At 49.3% G+C, this 17426-nt stretch overlaps 1 protein-coding gene across 1 annotated transcript; it reads left to right on the forward strand.

Annotated features, from left to right (window-relative positions):
• The first annotated feature begins 213 nt into the window (after positions 1–213).
• LOC139670872 (ly6/PLAUR domain-containing protein 2-like) lies at positions 214–8037 on the forward strand. The gene is made up of 3 exons (XM_071553021.1): positions 214–265; positions 6710–6829; positions 7826–8037. Exons 1-3 carry the CDS (start codon positions 214–216, stop codon positions 8035–8037), a joined length of 384 nt encoding a protein of 127 aa, XP_071409122.1.
• The last annotated feature ends 9389 nt before the right edge of the window (positions 8038–17426 follow it).

The following is a 17426-nucleotide window of genomic DNA, read 5'->3' on the forward strand; positions in this document are numbered from 1 at the left end:
CTTCTCCAAGGAACGTGAAAAGAGGTGACGGTGCAGCAGGAGGTGGGGCCTCCTTTGTAGCTCATTCAATCCATTTATAGCTCAAAGGGACTCGTTTTTCCAGTAGATTCGGAGCTGGGGACACAACCAGTACATGACAAACCCCCAGGAGGTGGGACATTAGAGCCAGTGGTGAAGAGCAGTGACAACCCAGGCAACGAGGGGCTGTGCAGGATGAAGGTGTTTCTGTCTCTTCTGTTGGTTTCTCTCGTTTGCACAGAGTTTGGTAAGTTCCTGTTCTGATTTATCCAAATTCCTGCAGGAGATGCAGCACCATGGGAGAGGATGTTTCCTGTTGCCTCTGAAATCCATGTCTGCCACTTGGAGCAGTTTTCAGCAAAAAAGCAAAATCTATTTTTGGAACATTTCCAGCCTGTCAGATGTTCAGGACTGTGGTGGTGTCATTGAGATCGTTAGTTCAGGCTCTTTAGGAAGTGTCACAAGGCAGAGTGTGATTATACTGTGTCATTTCTTTAATGCAAATTCCAGCTCTCACTTTGTACATGTTCTTGCTCAATCTCACTCTCTCTCTTTTTTTTTTTTAATGTTATTTTAAACTTTCTAGACCTTTTTTTAATACTTAACCCTGAAAGTCACCAGGCAGTTTAATGGAGGGTGTGGGGAGTGTCTATAAAAAGATGTTCTTTGTGTGATTTGTCAAATTTTAGCTTTTAGAGGTGGGAAAGGTGGGATGGGACAAAGCTGGTGGCCCACCTGCTGCAGGGTAGATGTTCCTCATAGACTGGTTTGGATTGGAAAGGACCTTAAAGATCATCTTGTTCCACCCCCTGCCATGGACAGGGACACCTTCCCCTATCCCAGGTTGCTCCAAGCCCCGTCCAACCTGGCCTTGGACACTTCCAGGGATGGGGCAGCCACAGTTTTTCTGGGAATTCTGTTGCGGGGCCTCCCCAACCTCACAGGGAAGGATTTTTTCCCAATATCCCATCTAGCCCTGCCCTTGACCTATCATTGTATCTTTGCTTAGAGCTCTGTTTATTAACACACTGTGGTTTGTTTGAAGTCAAAGGAAATTTCATGAGGCCACCAAGGAGAACAACCAAGTGGGAAGTGTTTGGGGGATTTTCCCCTGTCTGGAGGAGGCTTTGAGAGATTGTCACCACAAAGAGTGACCCCACCATCCTAGGCTGCCCAGAGAAGCTGTGGCTGCCTCATCCCTGGAAGTGTTCAAGGCCAGGTTGGATGGGGTTTGGAGCAACCTGGACTAGTGGGAGGTGTCCCTGCCCATGGTGGGGGTTGGAACTGGAAAATTTTTAAGATGCCTTCCAGCCCAAACCATCCTGTGTTCCTGTTCTATGATCCATGATGCTCCCTCAGTCCCTCCTGTCCATATCAGTCTACTTGCCTTTTCACTGGAGGGGATAGACTTGGAGCAACCAGCTATTTGGGATGCCCCATCTGGGATGTGGAGATTAGGAACAAGCCCCTCGAGCTCAGGCTCTCAGGGTTGCTGTGCAAACCTTCTCCCTCTGTTTCCATCAGTGGGATTGAGTTGCTTCTCCTCCATCTCCAGCTCCATGAAGCCAAGTATGACAGGACTTTTGGAATCCTGTCCTGCATCCAAACTAGCATGGCCAGCAGGCCCAGGGCAGTGACCCTTCCCCTGGACTCTGCCTTGGGGAGGCCACACCTTGAGTGTTGTGTTCAGTTCTGGGCCCCTCAGTTGAGGAAAGATCTTGAGGGGCTGGAGCGGGGCCAGAGAAGAGCAACGAGGCTGGAGAAGGGACTGGATGTGGCACTGAGTGTCCTCTGAAACACCTCCAGGGATGGAGAATCCAACAAGTCTTGAACCAACCCGTGCCCTGGGCTGGTGATCACAGTGGGGTTGGATCAAGGGTTGGACTTGAAGATCTCAGAAGTCTCTTCCAACCCAACTGAGAAGAGAAGAGCAACGAGGCTGGTGAAGGGACTGGAGCACAAGTGCTGTGGGGAGAGGCTGAGGGAGCTGGGGGTGTTTAGCCTGGAGAAGAGGAGGCTCAGAGGTGACCTCAGCACTGTCTGGAACTGCCTGAAGGGAAGTTCTGGCCAGCTGGGGGTTGGTCTCTTCTCCCAGGCACTCAGCAATAGGACAGGGGGGCACGATGGGCTCAAGCTCTGCCAGGGGAAATTGAAGTTGGAGAGCAGAAAGAAATTCTTTGCAGAGAGAGTAATCAGGCATTGGAATGGGCTGCCCAGAGAGGGAGTGGATTCCCCATCCCTGGAGGTTTTTAAGGTGAGCTTGGCCGTGGCACTGAGTGCCATGATCTGGTAAAGGGACTGGAGTTGGACCAAGGGTTGGACTTGATGATCTCAGAGGTCTTTTCCAACCCAATCCATTCTATGATTCTGTGATATTGGTGGTTTAGTCTCCCAGAAAGTAGGGAATCCCCTCATCACAGCCAGATGCTGCACAGAGGGAAGGACACCCTGGCATAGACTCCCCATCCCTTGTTTATGCCACCACGGCAACTTCTTACACAAAACCTGATGATCCCAAGCTCCACTGGTGTTCTCCTGGATGGCCAAGGTAAGTCTTTGGAGCTGTTGGCTGGGATATTCTCAGATCCAGCCAGTTTAGGAGCTGATTTTCTCTGTGCCTGGCTGGGACATGGAGGTCTCTCAGGATTTTTTAATTCCTATTTATTTCCTTCTCATGTGAGCACATTTTCCTTCTGCCCTTGGACCTGCAGAGCAGATCCTTCAGGGAGGGAGAACAGGTGGTTCTTTTGGTTTTCTTAGCAATGAGGAACACAAATGCTGTGGTTTGGATTTGCCCAGGGTTGTGAAATCTGAGACTGATGGTGATTCTTCCTCTCTAAAGATGGATTTGGCAGCAGTGAGAAGTAGAATGAACACAAACCAAACAACAGCCCCCCCATGGGAAAATCAGAACAATAAAGTTGGCTTTGAATAAAAGCAGGAAAATTGCTGTGTCTGTTTAGAAAAGGGTTTTTTTCTGGCTTGTTAGTTGATGACTATTTTTATGAGGTGATTTACTTGTCTGATCCTGCTGACATCCCATTGGAGGTGCCTGAGAGGAGCTGAATCTTTGCTCCTTTTCAGTGAGATTGAAAGGAATTTCAGCAGGATAAGGTTAAGGTCTCACAGATAAGGTGCCAACTGCCTTCCAGACCAAAGAGGAGATGCTGGGCTGTGGCAGTGCCAAACTGCATTGCTGTGATTTTAAGGCACAGTCAGATGTCTGTGAGGGAGTGGAAAAGAGTATCTGGAGCAGAGAACCCAGGTCGAGTGTTGTGCCCCTCAGAAAAACCTGCGGAGAGCAAAATGTCCTGGAAAACATCCAAAAATATCTTTCTTGTTGATAGGAAACCCCAGACACTGCTTTGGCTTCCAACCTTTAGCTTGGAGTGCTCTGTGTCACAATGCCCTGGGCTCTCCAGTGTTTTTGTCTGAAATTTCACCATCTCAGAAGACTTTTGACAATGAAAGGCTTGGGCAGTGGTTGTTCTGTGTGTGTAGGAGCTGAGAGGCACCTGCAGCTGGAAAGGGACTTTGTATCTCAACAGGGAGGTGATAAGGAACATCTCCAGAGTGGTGAGGGATGAGGCAGGGTTGGGTTTGGAGTCTTGAGTACCAAATTTTGTTTCCATGGTGTCTGTCCAGAGCAGAACATGTCCCCAAGCAATCCATTAGTGTGGCTGTTGTCATGTTTAGTTCTTCCTTGTGAGGGTAGTGAGACCCTGGCACAGGTTACCGAGAGAAGCTGTGGCTGCCCCATCCCTGGAAGTGTCCAAGGCCAGGCTGGACAGGGCTTGGAGCAACCTAGGCCAGTGGAAGTTGTCCCTGCCCATGGCAGGGAGTGGAATAAGATGATCTTTAAGGTCCTTTCCAACCCAAACCATTCTATTATTCCATGATCTTTTGAAAATAACTTCTCACATGTTCCTCTCACAAACCCAATCTCAGAACAGGGGGAAAGTTCTGCTTAATTTGTTCTTATGGCTCAGAAAATTTGATTGAGACAGTTCCTTCTGTCTGGGACACCCTGCTAAGAGCTCCCAGTCTTTGGAAAGAGCTGACAGAGTGGACAACACCACATTAAAATCTCTCTGATGCAACTCACATTCAGGTTTGACTTGTGTGTGCCCAGATCCTTCCCCAAGGGGATGTCTCACCCGACCAAGCTGATAAACTTCTGTGCTGAAGTGACTGATCTCATGGATGAGGGAGGAGCTGTGGAGATTGTCTGCCTGGCCCTCAGGAAGGTCTTTGTCTCCCCTGAGGTCACAGAAGCATGGAATGGTTTGGGTTGGAAGTGATCTTAAAGACCATCCAGTTCCACCCCCTGCCATGGGCAGGGACACTTTCCACTAGCCCAGGTTGCTCCAAGCCCCATCCAACCTGGCCTGGAACACCTCCAGGGATGGGGAGGCCGCAACCTCTCTGGGAAAATTGTTCCTCATGGAAAAGTTGTTGAGGTATGGGCTGGATGAGCAGACAGTGGATTGAAAACTGAATGTCCAGGCCTGGAGATCATAGAATCATAGAATCGATTGGGTTGGAAAAGACCTCCAAGATCATTGAGTCCAACCCTTGGTCCAACTCCAGTCCCTTTACCAGGTCATGGCACTCAGTGCCACGGCCAAGCTCACCTTAAAAACCTCCAGGGATGGGGAATCCACCCCCTCTCTGGGCAGCCCATTCCAATGCCTGAACACTCTCTCTGCAAAGAATTTCTTTCTGCTCTCCAACTTCAATTTCCCCTGGCAGAGCTTGAGCCCATCGTGCCCCCCTGTCCTATTGCTGAGTGCCTGGGAGAAGAGACCAACCCCCACCTGGCCAGAACTTCCCTTCAGGCAGTTCCAGACAGTGCTGAGGTCACCTCTGAGCCTCCTCTTCTCCAGGCTGAACACCCCCAGCTCCCTCAGCCTCTCCCCACAGCACTTGTGCTCCACTCCCTTCTCCAGCCTCGTTGCTCTTCTCTGGCCCCACTCCAGCCCCTCAAGATCCTTCCTGAACTGAGGGGCCCAGAACTGAACACAACACTCAAGGTGTGGCCTCCCCAAGGCAGAGTCCAGGGGAAGGGTCACTGCCCTGGACCTGCTGGCCACGCTAGTTTGGATCCAGGCCAGGATCCCATTGGCCTTCTTGGCCACCTGGGCACACTCTTGGCTCCTGTTGAGCTTCCTGTCCCTCAGTCCCCCCAGGTCCCTTCCTGCCTGGCTGCTCTCCAGCCACTCTGTGCCCAGCCTGGAGCCCTGCAGGGGGTTGGGGTGGCCAAAGGGCAGGACCTGCACTTGGCCTTGTTGAACTCATCCTATTGGAATCAGCCCATCTCTCAAGTCTATCCAGACAGTGACACAAAGTCTGCTTGAAGGCCACTAACTTGAGATCAGAAATCAAAACTGGGTCCACTCTTCCTTAACATCACCATCAATGGTCTGGATGATGGGCCTGAGCACCCTCAGCAGGTTTGTGGGTGACACAAATCTTTGAGGAGTGGCTGCTATGCCAGGGGGTTTGTGCTCCCATCCAGAGGGACCTTGAGAGGTTGGAGAAATGAGTGAAAGGGGAACCTCATGACGTCCTGAGATGCATTAAAAGAGGTATCAGTCAAAGCAGATGATCCTTCCCCTCTACTTGACATTGGTGAGGCCACACCCAGAGACTTGTGCCCATTTCTGGGCCCCCCCTTAGTGCAGATCCCATGGACATACTGGAGAGAGTCCAGTGAAGGGCCACAAGGATGAGCATCTCTCCTCTGAGGAAAAGCTGGGATCGCTCAGCCTGGAGAAGAAAAAGCTCAAAGTGGGGATCTTATGCATGTCCTTTAATACCTGAAGGGAGGGTGCAAAGAGGCTCTTTCAGTGGTTTCCAGTGCCAGGGCTGGAGGCAACAGACAACCTGAAATGCAGGAGGTTCCCTCTGAACACCAGGAGACACTTGATGATGTTGAGGGGGACTGAGCTCTGGCACAGGTTGCCCGGGGAGGTTGGAGAGTTTCCATCCTTGGAGATGTTAAACCCCCATCTGGACGCAGCCCTGGACAAGGGGCTTTAGGTGGTCCTGCTTGACCAGGGGACTGGACTAGATGAGCTCCAGAGGGCTCTTCTAACCTCCACCATGCTGTGGTTTTGTGAGTTTGTGAGTCTGGGGTATCTTTCTGATGCTCTACTAGTGCAAGTCAAGGAGAGAAGGTGATGCAGAGAACAGAGTTGAGGTAAATCAGCTACAAGGTCCTCCCTGTACCACAATGTCTTCTCACTGTGTGGCTTTGTCTTGCTTGTCTCGTTACAAGGGCTCTTATATCTGAAGCATAAATTATACTTCTATAGATAATTAATTAATTAGCCACTCCTGTTATGCCTCTTCCCATCACCGCAAGGTTCCTGTGGACCCTCCAGACATCCCGGGGCTCCTGTATTGATCTGGAGGATCCCACACTGATCCAGGAGGTCCTGACTGATCTGGGGAGCCTCAGATTGATCTGGGGGTCCTGGATTGATCCAAGTGATCCCAACTGATCTGGGGGGCTTGGACCACCAGCCCACTGCATTTCTCATCCCATTGATACAAACACATTTTACTTTTCCATTCCTGTTCTCAGCATGAGCATTTTGGAAAATCCCTTCCCAGAGACACCTGGAGGGGCACAGAGAGACTCTGGTGGTCCACACTAAGGCCAGGCTCTTGTTTTCCCTCCTCACAGCTCTCACCTTGCAATGCTACACGTGCAGGGAGGAGACGCCGACGGAGAAGTGCGTGACCATCGAGAACTGCTCGGAGACCGAAAACATGTGCAAGACCACCATGTATTCCCTGGAGGACGGTGAGGACAATGACTTCTCCAGCCATCCTTTCATCATGAATCAGTGTTTCTACAGCGACACTGCTGGTGTGGAGAGCAGTTTCTTTGCTTCACTTGAGTGTGGAGGTCTGGAAGAGATTCCCATGTGGCAGAGTTTCCTGTTGCTGCTGAAAACAATGTTTGTGGGAATTAATATTTGAGGAATGCAAACTCCCAGTCCATGCTCAGTGTGGAGCATGGCTGGAAATAAGATTTTAATTTTTTACAACGTTGTGCAGTGATAGCACAACAGGGAATGGCTTTAAACTTAAAAAGAGTAATTTTAGATTAGATATGAAGAAGAAGAAGAAAATCTTTAGTGAGGACAGTGAGGCACTGGAATAGAATTCCCAGAGAAGCTGTGGCTGCCCCATCCCTGGAAGTGTTCAAGGCCAGGTTGGATGGGGCTTGGAGCAACCTGGGTTAGTGGGAGGTGTCCCTATCCATAGCAGGGGGTGGAATGAGATGGTTTGAAATTCCCTTCCAATCCAAGCCATGCTATGATTCTATGACATCAACTTCTGGTCATCTGAAGGCAAAAGAGAAATGACCTGGAGTTCTTTGTAGCTCTCCCAGAGGCTTTGACAGTCTGTCTGGTGACCCCACAGGTCACACTCTAATCTGTAGGTTATGAAGATGGAGGTTCTTTCTTTTGCATGGTCCTGCTGGTGAGTCTCAGGTCACACTTGGGAGAGGCAGGAGACAGTGAGGAGACTCCAAGGAGAGGCAGAAAAAGCACCCAGTTGACCTTTTGCTGGGTAAAGTTGATCCAATCAGGACTCAGAGGATGCAAAGGCCTGCTCAGCTCGTGGCCACTCAGTGGGAGCTCCTTCCTGTATTCATGGTGGGAAGTACGTTGGGTTTGACCCAGAACTAAGACTCTGGTAATGAAGGCACCAAATATTTCCCTAAGAACAAGGAGAGTTCCTCTCTTTTTCTCCCATCCCTGACTGTTCCTTCTTTCTTTCTTTGTGGCAGTTTATCCCTTCACTGGAGTCTCCACCGTCACCAAGATGTGCTCCTCTGTCTGTGTCCCCTCTGATGTGGATGGGATTGGAATGACACGACCCGTGTCCTGCTGCTACTCTGACCTGTGCAACGCTGATGGTGCCACAAGTCTGAGCATCAGCTTTGTGCCAGTTGGGATGCTGGCAAGTTCCCTCTGTGCCTTCTTCTGGACTAGACCATGAGGAGATCATGAGGGTCTTTCCTGCTGAAGAACCCGATGAAGAAGAGGATAAACCCCCCAGCAGCTCAGCTTTCTGTTTGGATGCCTCATGAACAACCTTGAAAGGCTCCTAAAAGTTGGTTGGTTTTGGGTTTTGGGTTTTTTTTTTTTTGGTGTGTGTGTGTCCACCCCTTTCCCATGACCTACAGAGAAATAAAACTCAGGAAGTCACAACATAATTTTTTTTTTAATTGAGTTTTCAACCACTCCCACAAAACTGACTGTGGAGTTTCATCGCTGTGTTGGGCTGGTTGGCTTGGAGCTAAAAAATTCTGCTGTGTGAAATATATTTAAGGCAAAAAACCTTTGGTAAAAGCCTTCCATACCTCCCTAGAGCAGATCCTCTTCATCTCATTGATCTGTGCTGGCTCTTTGTTCTGTCTAGAACTCCTTCTTTGCACCCAAGAAATGAAGGAGACCCTTCTGTGCCCAAAATAAGAGGCAGGAGCCTCAACTTCCCGTGCCAATGATCTGATCCAGGGGAGGCTGAAATCTCTTGTTTTCTGTACCCTCTTGAGCAGAATAAAAAGAATGTTGTGTTGAAAGTGTATTGATCACATTTAATTTTATTTTTTTATTCCCAAATTGCAGCTCCACTTTTCAGTACTGTTTATTCACTGAGGTGACTGAGGTTTTGTGGACTTGCAGAAGATGTTTGAGACATTTCCCATTATCCCTCACTGGCTTTCCATCAGCATTTCTCCCACAACTGCACTGCTATAAAACTATCTTTACAGGGAAGATTGAGTGGTTTGTGTAACAGTTTGGAGTTAAGAGGAATGACTCTCACCCTTACTTTAATCTCTGTCCATTTGAAGCCATCCCTCCTTGTCCTGCCACCACAGTTCCTGATGAAGAACCCCTTGTAGACCCTTCAGGTGCTGTGAGTCCTCCACACAACCTTTTCTTCAGGCTGTTCAGCCCCAGCTTGCTCAGTCTGTCTTCACAGGGCAGGTCCTTCAATCCTCTCACCAGCTTTGTGGCCTTCTCTGGAATTGCTCCAACAGTTCCATGTCCTCCTTTTGCTGGTGGCACCAGAACTGGGTCCAGTGCTCCAAGTGGGGACTCAGGAGAGCTGAGTCGAGGGGGAGAATCTCCTCCTTTTGATGCAGCCCAGGTTTGGTAGGACATAACCAGAATTCCCAACTACCCACTCATTTCATGGGGATGAAACAAATTCCAGTTGTTGTGTTACATCATCATCTTGGACAACAACACTAAACATTCCACTGCAGCCACGGACACTGAGGGTCTAAGTCAAGGGGCAGAGCAATGAGAGTGCTTGAGGTCATGGAATCCCAGGTTGGAAGAGGCCACAGTGGGATCATCTGGTCCAACCTCCCTGATCCAGCAGGGTCATCCCAGAGCACATGGCACAGGTTTGTGTCCAGGTGGTTTTGGGATAACTCCACTGAGGAGACTCCACACCATCTCTGGGCAAACTGTTCCAGGGCTGGGTCACTGAACAGGGAAGAATTTATTCCTCATGTTCAGGTGGAACTTCCTGGGCGTCAGTTCCGGCCCATTCCTCTTGTCCAGTTGCTGGGCATGCCCAAGAAGAGCCTGGTCCATGCTCTGTCCCCTCCCTGCAGACACTGACAGACATGTGGGAGGTCCTCTCTCAGTGTCTCTTCTGAAGGCTGAACAGCCCCAGCTCCCTCAGCCTTTCCTCCTAAGAGAGATGCTCCAGGCCCTTCAGCATCTTTGTAGCCTCTGATGGACCTGCTGCAGTAGCTCCATGTCCCTCCTGCCCTGTGGAGCCCAGAACTGGACACAACACACCAGATGGGCCTCCTCAGGACTGAGTAGAGGGGCAGGATTCCCTCCCTCAACCTTCTGGCAATGCTTTCCCTAATGCCACCCAGGATCCATTGGCCTTCTTTGTCCCCAGGGCACTCTGTTGGCTGATGGACAGCTCCATGTCCCCCAGGACACTCAAGTCCTTCCCTGCAGAGCTGTTTTCCAGTAGGTTGGCCCCCAGACTGTGCTGGTGCACAAGGTGTTCCTTCCCCAGGTGCAGCACCAAGGTCAAACCATTGCTGGGTTTGGGGAGTTGAGCAAAGGACATCTGGCTGATGGAACCAGAAGGTTTCGGAGAACTAAACCCATTGGCTCCCAGTTGCAAGAGACAAGGACACAGCTCTGTATCAACAGGAATTGGGCACCCTCATTTGACTGAGTTTGCAAGTCCTCAGGGCTGAGGCTTGTTGGGTTTGCTTTGTCTGAACTTGTCTTGACCTGAAATCAGCTTTGTGTTTTTTTCCTTCATCTGTGACAGGAGCTCTCCTAACTGGCCAGGTGGTTATGCCTAATTTACTTCACTTTTATTTACCTTTCTATGGTGCAACTTTAAGTTGACACAGAGACAAGGAGTTGCTGTATTGTAGAGTGAGATGTTTACAACTGACACGAAGAAATACAGACCTGGGACAGCAGCAGAGGCCTCAAGAGATGGAAGAAATTCTTCATGGAAAGGATGGTCAAGGACTGAAGTGATGGGATCACCATCCCTGGAGGGATTTAAAGCACATCTAGATGTGGCACTTGGGGACATGGGTTAGTGGTTGGATTGGATATCAGAGGTCTTTTCCAACCTCAGTTGTTCTCTGGATGTGCAGGATGTGGCACACAGAGTGGTGGCTTGGGGTGATTTGAGGAGGGGCACCAGCTTGGCATTAAACAACTCCCCAACAGTGAAGGAAACAGAGACCCAGAGGTGGAAAAAAATCATCTGTAGGAACAGCAAAGAAAACAAATATCAAAAGAAAGTACCACACACACTAAAATCCCATGGGAGGTCGAGCTGAGCCTTCTGACCAAGGCAGAAAGAGCAAAGTGTGGCAATGGAAATGTTCTCCACCCAGAGGCTGGTGAACACTGAACAGGATGCCCAGGGCAGTGGTCACAGCACCAACCCTGACAGAGCTCAAGGAGTGTTTGGGCAACACTCTCAGGCACAGGGTGAGATTCTTGGGGTTGTTCTGGGCAGGAATTGGGCTTGGATGGTCCTTGTGGGTCCCTTCCAGCTCAGAGTTTTCTATGAATCTGTGAATCATAAACAGAGTGACTCCCATAGACCTTCTGTTGAGGGAGAAGAATCCATTTCCACCATCATGTTCCTCCTAACAGGGGGCTCAGGATGCAGATGACTGACTGTCCCTCCCCCTAATGTGGGAGGCAGGAACATTGTGGAAGATCAGAACAACACCAGCAAAAAGAGTAGAAATTAATTAGGATGTGTATAACAATTTTAACTCTATTTATATTATTTTTTCAATAACAATAACAACAACAATAATAATAACATTTATAATAGCAATAACAATAATGATTTCCTTTTTATGTCTGTAATAATTTGATCATCACTAATCACAATTATTTGAAGAAACTCTTATGATTTCATGCACAGTAAAAAGAGAAATAATAAACTCTTAACTTTACATAAAAGGTGTGTTTCAGTCTTGCCCTTAACACAATTTTGAGTGTAACAGAAACGTGAAGATTCCATCAGGAAAGGAAATTTAGTAACACAGGACTCTTCCCAAGAGCTTGGCTGGATCCTCTCTAAGGGAAATATTTCTGGAGACAGTGGTGTAACTGGAAATGGGGCAGAACTATGATGGAAACATCTCCATTTGAACTTCTTGTGGCTCCCTTGAGAATCAGTGGGAAAGCAGAAAAACACAATAAATGTGATGCCCAGAGAAGCTGTGGCTGCTCCAGCCCTGGAAGTGCTTAAAGCCAGGTTGGACAGGGCTTGGAGCAACCTGGGCTACTGGAAGTTGTCCCTTCCCATGGCAGGGGTATTGGATTGAGATGCTCTTCCAGCCCAAACCATTCTGTGATTCTGTTCTAAATTTGACCAAGGCACAATTACTTTGACACGTTTTTAACATCTGTTCTAGGATGGAAAAGGCTGGAAATGGCCATTTCTTAGTGGTATCTCCTCAAGGATCTTAGAGTTCTGTTGGAGCCTTCCCCATTGAAAAGGTACAGAATTTGGGGACATGGGCCCTACCTCAGGGGTTTTTCCTGTTGGTTCCAAGTCCAAAGTCAGAATAAAGAAGGTACTAGAAAGAAATTCCTCCCTGTGAGGCTGGAGGAGCCCTGGTATGGGTTTCCCAGAGAAGCTGTGGCTGCCCCATCCCTGGAAGTGTCCAAGGCCAGGTTGGATGGGGCTTGGAGCAACCTGGGCTAGTGGGAGGTGTCCCTTCCCATGGCAGGGGAGTGGAACTGGATGATCTTTCAGGTCCCTTCCCACCCAAACCATTCTGTGACTCTCTCATTCCACAGAAGTCCTCAGTGGGCATTTCTCCAGCTCTCCCAAATCCACACGGAGCAGAGTGGGTTGAGCACAGAATGGAACACCTGGGAGAAAACCAGAAAGTCCCAACACCACCCTGTGACTTGACTTGACGTCAACAATGAAAACTGCTCATGAAATTGTGTCCTCCCTCCCTCCTGTTGAGGTTCATCTTTGGTTTCTCGCGCCCCGAGACTTCGCTGCTGCGTCAGCGGAGCTGTTACGGCTCTGACAAGCTGCCTGTGGAGGAGGCTCATCTTCCCCTCCCTCCATTGGCCACGGAGGCTTCACCCCTTTGATGTCTGGCCAGTTTGGGATCACAGTTCCTGCGAGAGATCGAGGCTGAAAAGCGGAAAATCCGTGTGTGGGTGAGGTTTTTGTGCTTTGAAGTCGCACCTCCCAGAGCAAAACAAAGCTCTCCAAACACAGGGAGGCGCTTCCTGGTTCAAGATAAACCTGAGCCTCCCCTGGGAGCAGGGAGTGGGATATTAAAATTAATAAATAGCTCTGTTCCCTCTGTCAAAGGGTGCAAAGCTGCCTGCACCAGTCCTGCTTCTGGAAATGATGTCTCTGCCTATTTATTTCCCCCAAGCAGCCACATTTTGTTGGTGTGTTTTTGTTCACTTCTTGCTCAGTTTTGTTCATATTTGCTAAAATGTCATTCCCTTCCCATCCAGTTGACCTCCAGGTCCATCTGTTTTCCTGCTCCTCCTTCCTCCTGGGCGCTGTTTGAGACTCCCCTTGAAGTTTTGCCTGCAGTTGTTCATAAGTGAGTGTTTTACTCCCTTTTGCCCTTTCTCCTGAGCTCTCTCAGCCCTTTGGGTTTGCCTTTTATCCTTCCACCTTTGGGAAGAGTTTGGCTCAGTCTTTTCCATACCTTTTTTCCTACAGCTTGGAAGTGCTGGGAAAGGTCAATGGTTCGTGTTACACAAGCAAAGAAAGGAGAATTTCGGGGAGAGATGCATAACTTGACATGTCTAAAGGCTGAGGAAATCAGGCAGGACTTCTCTTGGTCAGTGGAGAGAGATGGACTTTGCAGCCATCCCACCCTTTCCTGACACTTGCTGGGGCTGGGATGAGTCACTGCCTAATTTTTCTATTAATGTGATCACTCCCAAAGTGATTTGTGGCTTTTTTTGTGTGATTTTTTGTCGAACAATCTGGCTGTGGTTTGTTGCTTCAGCCACCAGCTGAGAGTTCTTCCCTTGGGCCTTGGAGCTGCCTGAGCAGTTTTCCCCAGGGAGCAACAGGGATCAGGCAGGATTTTGGCTGAACACATCTCTGAATGTGTTGTGTTTTCTCCCATTCCCCAGTGGCAAAGGGAATATGTTGGCTGGACAGCTGAACACCCCTCTTGGAAACCCTCCAGGGAAAATTCAGCTTCCTGCCTGATATATCTCAGCCAGGAAATCTGGGAGGCAGCAGAATGTTTCACTGATGCCTCTGAGAATGAGAAACTCTCAATCATAGAATCATAGAATGGATTGGGTTGGAAAAACCCTCCGAGATCATCAAGTCCAACCCTTGGTCCAACTCCAGTCCCTTTACCAGATCATGGCACTCAGTGCCACGGCCAAGCTCACCTTAAAAACCTCCAGGGTTGTGGAATCCACCCCCTCTCTGGGCAGCCCATTCCAATCCCTGAGCACTCTCTCTGCAAAGAATTTCTCTCTGCTCTCCAACTTCAATTTCCCCTGGCAGAGCTTGAGCCCATCGTGCCCCCTTGTCCTATTGCTGAGTGCCTGGGAGAAGAGACCAACCCCCACCTGGCCAGAACTTCCCCTCAGGCAGTTCCCGACAGTGCTGAGGTCACCTCTGAGCCTCCTCTTCTCCAGGCTAAACACCCCCAGCTCCCTCAGCCTCTCCCCACAGCACTTGTGCTCCAGTCCCTTCTCCAGCCTCATTGCTCTTCTCTGGCCCTGCTCCAGCCCCTCAATATCCTTCCTCTTCTCTGTGTTGTGCTTCCAACTCTCACAGGATAATAAGAGTCTGTTGTGTTTGCTAATTCTTCCTGAGAGGAAGTGTTTTAGGAGGCATTTGTGACCTCCTGCTGGGATTGCAGAGCCCTTCAGGAACACCTGGAGGAGGAGGAGATGAAGGCAGGAGAGGTTTTCTTTTATGTCCCTGCATAAACAAGCACTTTGCTGCTGCTGACAATGGGAGCCACAGCCTGAATGAAGTTCAACTGTACCCTCTGGAAGTGCATCATTCCAGCTCCCTGATGTCCATGGTGTTGCATGGCAGGACTTAATCTCATTTATTGCTTTTTTATCACTCTTGGTTGCTCCTATTTGTTATGTTTCTTCATGTACTTTTTGATTCAAGCCTGGAGAAACCCTTCAGCAATCATGGAGTGGTTTGGGTTGGAGGGACCTCAAACATGATCTCATTCCACTGCCTGCCATGGGCAGGGACATCTTCAACCAGACCAGGTTGTTCAAAGTCCCATCCAAACTGGCCTTGGACACCTCCAGGGATGGGGCAGCCACAGCTTCTCTGGGCAACCTGTGCCAGGGCCACACTGCCCTCAAAGGGAAGAATTTTTTCCCCTATATCCCATCTAACCCTGGTAAGCCATTCCCTGTGTCCTGTCCCTCCATCCCTTGTCCAAGTCCCTCTCTAGTTCGCATGGAGCCCCTTTAGACACTGGAAGGGACTTTCAGGTCTCTCTGGAGGCTTCTCTTCTCCAGGTGAACACTCCCAGCTCTCCCAGCCTGTCTCTGGAGCAGAGGGGATCCAGCCCTTGGAGCATGTCCATGACCTCCTGGGCGACCTGTGCCAGGGCCTCACCACCCTCACAGGAAAGAATTCCCTCCTATATCCCATCTAACCTGCCCTCTGCCACTGGGAAGCCATTCCCTGTGTCCTGTCCCTCCATCCCTTGTCCCAAGCCCATCCCCAGCTCTCTTGGAGCCCCTTTAGGCACTGGAAGGGGCTCTGAGATCTCCCTGGAGCCTCTTTTTCTCCAGGCTCAACATTCCCAGCTCTCACCCTGTCCAGACAGCACCGGATTACTCTGCTGGGAAAACAAAACCCCTGGATATTTGTACCCAGAGACAACATCACATTTTGCAAGCAGAGCCCTATGTGTGGACAGACCAGGAAGCAGTTTACGTGCACCTGGAAAATCCAGGAAGTTCTTTTCAAAGCTCCTTTTTAAAACAAATCCAGATGACTCCTTTCAAGCAGAGAATGCCCATGGTTATATAAGGAGATTATCTTTTATTTAAAGGGTGTGTCAATATGACTCAGGCCCTTCAGGGCAGGGCTGTATCATCAGGCAATAATTATGCTCCCTGTGGCAACTTCAGTGTCCCCTTTGCAAACAAGCTGGGGAGGGTTTGGGTGCAGCCCAGGAACTGCTTGTGCTCCTCTGCACAGAGAGAGTGGAGACTGGACCATAAGCCCTGTGGGGAAAGGCTGAGGGAGCTGGGGGTGTTCAGCCTGGAGAAGAGGAGGCTCAGAGGTGACCTCAGCACTGTCTGGAACTACCTGAAGGGAAGTTCTGGCCAGGTGGGGGTTGGTCTCTTCTCCCAGGCACTCAGCAATAGGACAAGGGGGCACGATGGGCTCAAGCTCTGCCAGGGGAAATTGAAGTTGGAGAGCAGAAAGAAATTCTTTGCAGAGAGAGTGCTCAGGCATTGGAATGGGCTGCCCAGAGAGGGGGTGGATTCCCCATCCCTGGAGGTTTTTCAGCTGAGCTTGGCCATGGCACTGAGTGCCATGATCTGGTAAAGGGACTGGAGTTGGCCCAAGGGTTGGACTTGATGATCTGGGAGGTCTTTTCCAACCCAATCCTTTCTATGACTCTGTGATTCTATGGTGCTGATGTTTGGAAGGATATCCAGCTGGAAGTGACAGCAACTGGTGCCTGGTGAAAGGTGTTTTGGGGGCAAAGCAGAAATAAAACTAATTGGCCCTCCAGTATGGATCAAACTCTGGAATTATAATACCCATTAGGTTGGAAGGCAGCTCTGGAGTCTGTGGTCCAACCCTCTGGGTTGGTCTGGGAGACAATCCTGCTGTTCTTCAGTGGGTCCTGTTTTTCCCTACATGAACAGACCCCCTGTCCCTTCCTTCCCCATTCCTACAGTTGCCTCACGGACAGTGATGTTGCTTTGCACAAACAGCTGGAAAATGTGGATTGAAATCCTGCTCCAAAGGCCAGTTTTGCTGAATAACATCATTTTAGAGACTTTCCTTAGGCTGTGGCAGGATGGAGGTGGGATGGGAACTGAGCCATCCTTCAGCTCTCCCTTATTCATGGATCAGCAATATTTTATAGAACCACAAAATGTCTTAAGTTGGAAGGAACTTAAAGTCCATCCAGTTCCTGCCCTGGGCAGGGACACCTCCCACTATCCCAGGTTGCTCCAAGCCCCATCCAGCGTGGCCTTGGACACTTCCAGGGATGAGGCAGCCACAGCTTCTCTAGGAAATCTTGTCCTCACCACTCTCACAGGGAGGAATTTCTTCCTATAATGCACTCTAAACCAACCCTTTCTTGGAAACAGAATTGTTGCTGTTTGCTGGGATGTGTTTGCAAACTGGTTCTGATTATTTTTATTTTTTTTTTAGTAATTAATCATTTAATTCTATCCACAAACCACACAGAGCCTCTGTTTTAATTTCTTTTTTTTTTTTTTTCAGAGGGCTTTGGTTCAGTGTCACACACAAGGATGTGCAGGATTATGACATGGCTTCTTTGATTAGAAAATGAGAGGAATATTTATCAGCCAGCTTTGATGCTGAAGTCCTTGTGTCTGAATTCAGGCTCTGAGCTCAGAGGAGAAGTTGCTGTGGAGCTTCAAAGCCTTGTTTGGGTGATTTGTTAACTTGGCAATGAGTCCTTTCCAGTGCTCCCCTCTGATTGGTATCCAGGGAATTCAGGAAACTTTCCAGGTGTGAAAGCACCAGTTTTCCTGAGAGAAGGATCGCCCAGAAAGCTGCAAATGTTGCAGTTTTCCCACCCCAAAATCCAGGTCTGGATGCCAAGTGCATCCTTGTCCTAGTTATCAGTCTGAATCAGAATATGCAGCTATTTATAA

The sequence above is a fragment of the Pithys albifrons genome, chromosome 4, assembly GCF_047495875.1.
Source record: "Pithys albifrons albifrons isolate INPA30051 chromosome 4, PitAlb_v1, whole genome shotgun sequence".
Lineage (NCBI taxonomy): Eukaryota > Metazoa > Chordata > Aves > Passeriformes > Thamnophilidae > Pithys > Pithys albifrons.